General features: G+C 31.4%; 1 protein-coding gene across 1 annotated transcript; it reads right to left on the minus strand.

Annotated features, from left to right (window-relative positions):
* Positions 1 to 5: 5 nt before the first annotated feature.
* On the minus strand, positions 6 to 824 carry LOC116143254 (transcription factor KUA1-like; the record flags this gene model as incomplete). The annotated part of the gene is made up of 3 exons (XM_031428707.1): positions 507 to 824; positions 204 to 397; positions 6 to 113 (listed from the first exon to the last, which is right to left on the minus strand). Coding segments are annotated over exons 1-3 (594 nt in total), but the record flags the coding sequence as incomplete, so codon positions are not given.
* Positions 825 to 6056: the final 5232 nt, after the last annotated feature.

A 6056-nucleotide genomic window follows, 5' to 3' on the forward strand; every position in this document is an offset into this window, starting at 1 on the left:
TTGGTTGGGGTAGCATCTATTGCCTTCAATAACAACCCACGAAAATCAGAAGGTTCATTAGTCTTAGAACTGCCGGGATTAAGCATTTGATCTGAAAATGTATAGCTTCCCACCTGCTATAAATATTAATAAACTGATAAAAAAAGAAAAAAGAAAAAGAAAAGAAGAGTGATTAAAGTGAGGATGAGTGGATAGAATAATACATCAAAAAGACTGGGACGGCGTTTTCTCTTGTTAAGGCTGCTCCGTCTAAGGAAATATTTCTGTGCATGACTCGCTACTTGTGTTGGAGTTCTTGTGGTCACAAACTTCTTAGAGATGCCTCTCCAGTCACCCTTTCCAAGCTTTTCCAGCCCAATCAGGAAGATCCGGTGCTCCTCTTCAGTCCACGGCACACCTGAAACCAAATACATCTGCATAATTAGAGACGTACAAGAAATATTGGTTTGATAACAGTGACAAACATACACGCAACTTTAGAATTAGAGTCTCCAAATTTAACCAACCTTTTTTCCTATCTTGAGCAGGTGCAATAAGGCCATCAGAAAGATAGCCATTAGAACTATGATGGATGGTAACGCGTGAAGATGTTGATAAAGAAGGTGTTGGTGAAGAAGAAGATGTTGACAGGGAATCAGTGCTAAAACTCTTCTTCATAGGAATGGAAGATAAGGGAAATTGAACTCCGAATAGCCTAAGTCCACCAGCAACAGCACCACGGGAGGTACAAGTCCTTGAATTATGGCCTGTGTTCCCGCAATGTGAGCATTTTCTACCCATTTTCACCTCACAAAACATCAACACTAAATTAACGGTGAAGGAGATGAAATTGTTAGTGGTATGGCTTTTATATATATATATATATACATATATATAATGATGGCTTCAATGAAAATATTGTTTTCTTGGTTGGATATTATTTTTCTACCCAAGGTTTTGTAATCAAGTCAATACCTTTTTTTTTTTCTCTCTCTATGAATAAACGACATCTAGTTTTAAAAGTTTGATTGAATAGACGTAAATTGTTTTTTATTTAAGACTAAAAAACAGTACCTCATACTAATAAAGCTGTTGGTATAATGTATATGACAATATATATAAACTGTACCCCCACTGAGAAGAGATCTCAATTAAATAAATAAATAGACAGGGGTGGCCCTAATTAATTATATATGTACGCCGTTAGTTATATAAATAATGATGTTCACGATTAGATTATGAACCGTACGCATTAAGATTTAAGAAATAAGAATATGATATGATAGAGAAAGGGTTGTTGAGTTGGAGAGAGTAGTGCAAATTAAAGGACCTATGTTTTGAAAGTGGGTAGCTTGGAATGACTTAAAAATGGGAGAAAGAAAGAAAGAAAATATTAGGGAGAGGAAAGGTGATGTTGATCAACCAACACAAATTTTTAGTTGGAAATTTCAATCAAGTTTTTGGTTTACACAATTGTCGAAAGTAAGATTTAATGCTTAGATATAACATAATCTAAATTAGATGACAAAAGGATCAAAGCATTTATATGTCATATCTATGGACGACGTTGTTCCCAAGCAAAAGGACCAGAAAAGTCCCAGAAAACATCATAAATTTCTTATCCTGATGGTTTTGTTTCTTGTTTTATTTAGAAGAACCAATAATTTTCTCTGCTCCATAGGACGTACTTTTGATTTACATGCACTTCTTATCATCTCAATTCTACAAGTACTCCGTTGACTTTGTATTTAGAATGATATAATTATTGTAGCTTAAGAATACATTGGAAAACATGTATGGCTGAAAAAATGAAAACAATATTAATGATGAAGGAAGAAGAAGAGAAGATGAAGATGAAGATATAAATATTTTTTGCAATTGCATGAATGTGGGCGGCGGTGGCTATTTATGCTTGGAATTTAGAAAAAACGACATAAATATTACCCAACAGATTATCCTTGTAAATTTAAAACGTTTTGAATGAAGAAATAAAATGCGTTTGACTTCCTTCCTGCATATGCATGCATCTTTTTCTTCTGGTTTATGTAATTCAACCAAATGATGATCTGACTAATTTACCTTTGTGAATGGCATTGTGTAACACATGGGAATGGATACATCGAATATCTTGATATGGTAATTAGCTAGCTACTTAAATTATTTCTTCATCTTACGGATCGGAGATAGATGGTTTTCAGATATTGCTAGCGTCATTGATATCTTGTCAACTACATTTAGACACCATTAATTTATCAAAACACGAATCAGTCAGAGAGTTTCTCATCTCCAATGGTGGGCATGAAACTTGAGTGCCATAATCTATAATAATAAATGTAGCAGGACATTACCACTACCCTTAAATTAATGGTGATAGGTGAACTACAACTTGCCCAATTGTTTGATCCACCAGTCTCAAATAGGGTTTATTTGAAAGTAGAGATTAATTAAATTTAGGTGATCAATCAAAACCCCTACATCTGTTTTCATTAATTTAATCTATAACATGTGGATTCACGTTTTTTACTACTTTCTACTCAATCGTCTTATTCATTACATTAACTTAATCTAGTAGATTTACTTTCTTGGCATAATTAAACATTCATTAATTAAGAATGTCATGAACATGAACTCCTTTTCCTTTAACTGCGCACTGCCATATATATATTTAAATCCACAATCGAAATTGTTCTCTTATGTCAACACCCGCAAAAGAGTTAAAAGCATGCAATTCTAATAGGTGGCAGTGAAAAGAATTACACTAATTAATATTCTTGCATGAATGATTAATTATAAATATATTTTCCGTATCTAATTGATTATGTGTATATTGGAGCACCTCACTGCCAAGAATTGATATTTGACCTATCACATAAGTATCACATGGTGCATATAGTTTCAGCAATAATAATGTAATATTAGTTTAGTCTCTTAATCTTAAATCAAAACTCTTGTAATTATCAATCACCATGAGGGGATTAACAAGTTCTTCTGTTTCTGTACTTAATGATACGCTACTGCCTTGTAAATTAAGGGATGAAAGCTGACAAATATAATTAGTGGAAGCCAACTCATTTTAGTTTTATATTTCAAAGTTTTCATGACTGAGACGACGTTAGGTGCAAAACCCATCAATATCATATCATTTCATCTGATTATATTTATATATATAATTAATAAACTATATATATATAAGAAGAAAGAATATTCACATATATCTGACTTTAATACTGCATTATTATTTACATTTAAACATGCAAGTAGAAAATATGATTGTACGTATTTAATTGTCATTACAAATTTAATTAGCTAATCCCAGTTGGTATAATTAAAACTTTATATACACTAATCCCAGTCGGGCTGGCAACTGAAGTGAAAGATCAATTCACAATTGAAGTTGCTTTTTACAAAACCGAGTCTGAGATCGACAAGATCAATATATACTGTGAAACTATTGAACAGTTGTTTTGAATTTTTAGCTAAGAACCCTAGGACAAATAATGGCCAAGAAGATAGTGCTACTTCTTTTGTGAACATGAAAGAGGTCAAACCAATCCGATAACCAAAATTCAACCATATTAAGCAAAGGTCTTCCGAGAACGAACAATAATCTGTTTCATAGGCAATTTGCTTGGCCACATCATTGATATCATAGGACAATTGAATTTTCATTTTCCGAATAACCAAATAATAATAAGTTATTTATATAGTTTAGGGTTGTTTGTGTTTTTGGTAGGACAATTGAATTTTCATTTTCCGAATAACCAAATAATAATAAGTTATTTATATAGTTAGTGTTGTTAGTGTTTTTGGTATTTCTGCCATTGAAAGAAAGAACAAATCTTGGATTGAAAGGAGAGTGGTTTGAATAATAATAGGACAAGTAGCTTTCCCAATTAATTTTTGACAAAGTAAATTAGTCAAATTATTCATTAAGCAAATAATTAAGTTTAAGGTAATACCTAACACCCTTTCTTGACCACACAGCACATCATCCCAAACCTCAAAAATATGATCTATTCCAAATTAATGACTTATCAACTAATCTCGGAATCAAAGGATAAATGTGAAAGCTCTCCAAATTCTAAAATTCTTGCAACGTACACCCTCTCTTTTTATTAACTACCTTCTCTTTTAATTATATTGAGTCATTTCTTGATTGTATCAAAATGATGAGTAATTGAGCCAAGCATGACATCATATATCAATTCAATGATTAGGGTTTAAGAGATATGTTCAAATATGATATTATAAATATTGGTTAGGTCAAACATAACCAACACTGCGGTTGATGAATTGTTTTCTTCACTTGAACAATATTGTTATTATTATTATTATTATTATTATTATTATTATTATTATTATTATTATTATTTCTTGAATAAGATGTAACAAAATTATAACCTTACACTAAATCATTCATTCAAGCCAATTATATATTATACACTTTATGTAACATATTGATTAATGTATTCATCATTTGTTATAACAATTAATGAACATATTTTACTATAAATAATTTCCTACTTAAAATAGATTTAACGTCATATCTAGATATTCCTAGATCTGGGCTGCAATTTCACTAGGAATTATTTGGGCACTGCTTCTAATAAATGATTCTTTCCATTAACTATCAACAAAATTTTGGTTTTCATTGATATTATTGATTTTGTGTTGAAGTTTTAATAATGTTAAGATTAGTTTGCCTTTGGTCATTTGAGCTCAGATACCAATCCAATTATGTGATATTACACTGTTTAAATTTTACAAAAATAATAGTTATTATAATATTATTTTAGTTTATGCATATGGAAAACTATGATAACCGACCTGTGTGAAACTAATGAACATGACAATCAGTCGAAATTATGGTTAAGACTCTCCTCTTATCTCCCCCTCCCCCGCCCCCCAACACTTACACCCACCCTTCTAACATCATCTAAAATGATTAGTGAAAATTAAACATATCAAGAGCATAAATGAAAACATATATATTAAACATATCAAAATTGTAAATAAAGAATATATATGTGATCTTTTGCTACTCTTACCATTATCAGATTATTACAACACCCTTGAGGTTGAGGGAATGTTTAGAAATATGAAAGAAACATGAAATAAATGTGTGAGAATAAAATATGAAGAGAGAAATGTATGTAGGGAAGAAATGTGAGAGAAGTTTGATAAAAGAACAATGAAAAAGCAAGAGAAGTATACAAGAGATTTTATTTTTTTTCTTCACAAAACCTCCTCTTCCTCCACAGAAAGATAAGAGTTCTTATTTATAGAGAAGTCCAATACAATACATACAAGACACATTAAAAAGCCATTTATTACATGGCTTCAGACAATTGACTTTTTTGGATTTTTTTTTTTTTTTTTACATTTATTTGCCTGTAATATTTGACTTTTATAATTCATACAGAAGATATTACATTAGAGTTGACAAACTGTCATTTAGTCTACACCTATTTTACAGATTAACATAAATGACATAAGTATTTACTTTAAGACACGCAAAGCTTTAATCATCTAACAGGTTTGTAACATGCCACCAGTCTTCATCTTGGAAATCGAGACAACCTATTGCTTGGATCCAATTACCATGAATATGTCAAGAAAATGAATCTGGATGAGTATCCGGAGAAATGTCTGGAAACTGAGATGGCTCCCTTGTAGAGGTACTTGATGCATGCATGTATTGCTATCGCTTAGATTTATGAAGGTAGTAATCACGAGACTACTGAAGCTCTTCTTCCTGCATAGTATTTGACTGTGAGTTTAGGTACCACCATTCTGAATAATCTGAACTGACATTTAATTGAGCAGTGATGGAACGTATGTTTGTTTGTTTGTTTGACTTGGAGTAATTTCTCAGTGTAGCCTAGAGAAAAGAGTTCCCATGGAGTATCATCGCAAAAAGATGGTCATATTTCATCTGGAATTATCTAATTTTTTTCAAAAAAGATTTTTTGAATTGATCTAGTCTCAACATGATGGTCAAACATATTATGGACAAGATCATATAGATAAGACCGATGAAATGTGACTTGATGCTATGAAAAATATAGGCCATCAGA

The sequence above is a fragment of the Pistacia vera genome, unplaced genomic scaffold (assembly GCF_008641045.1).
Source record: "Pistacia vera cultivar Batoury unplaced genomic scaffold, PisVer_v2 Contig427, whole genome shotgun sequence".
NCBI classification, from domain to species: Eukaryota; Viridiplantae; Streptophyta; class Magnoliopsida; order Sapindales; family Anacardiaceae; genus Pistacia; species Pistacia vera.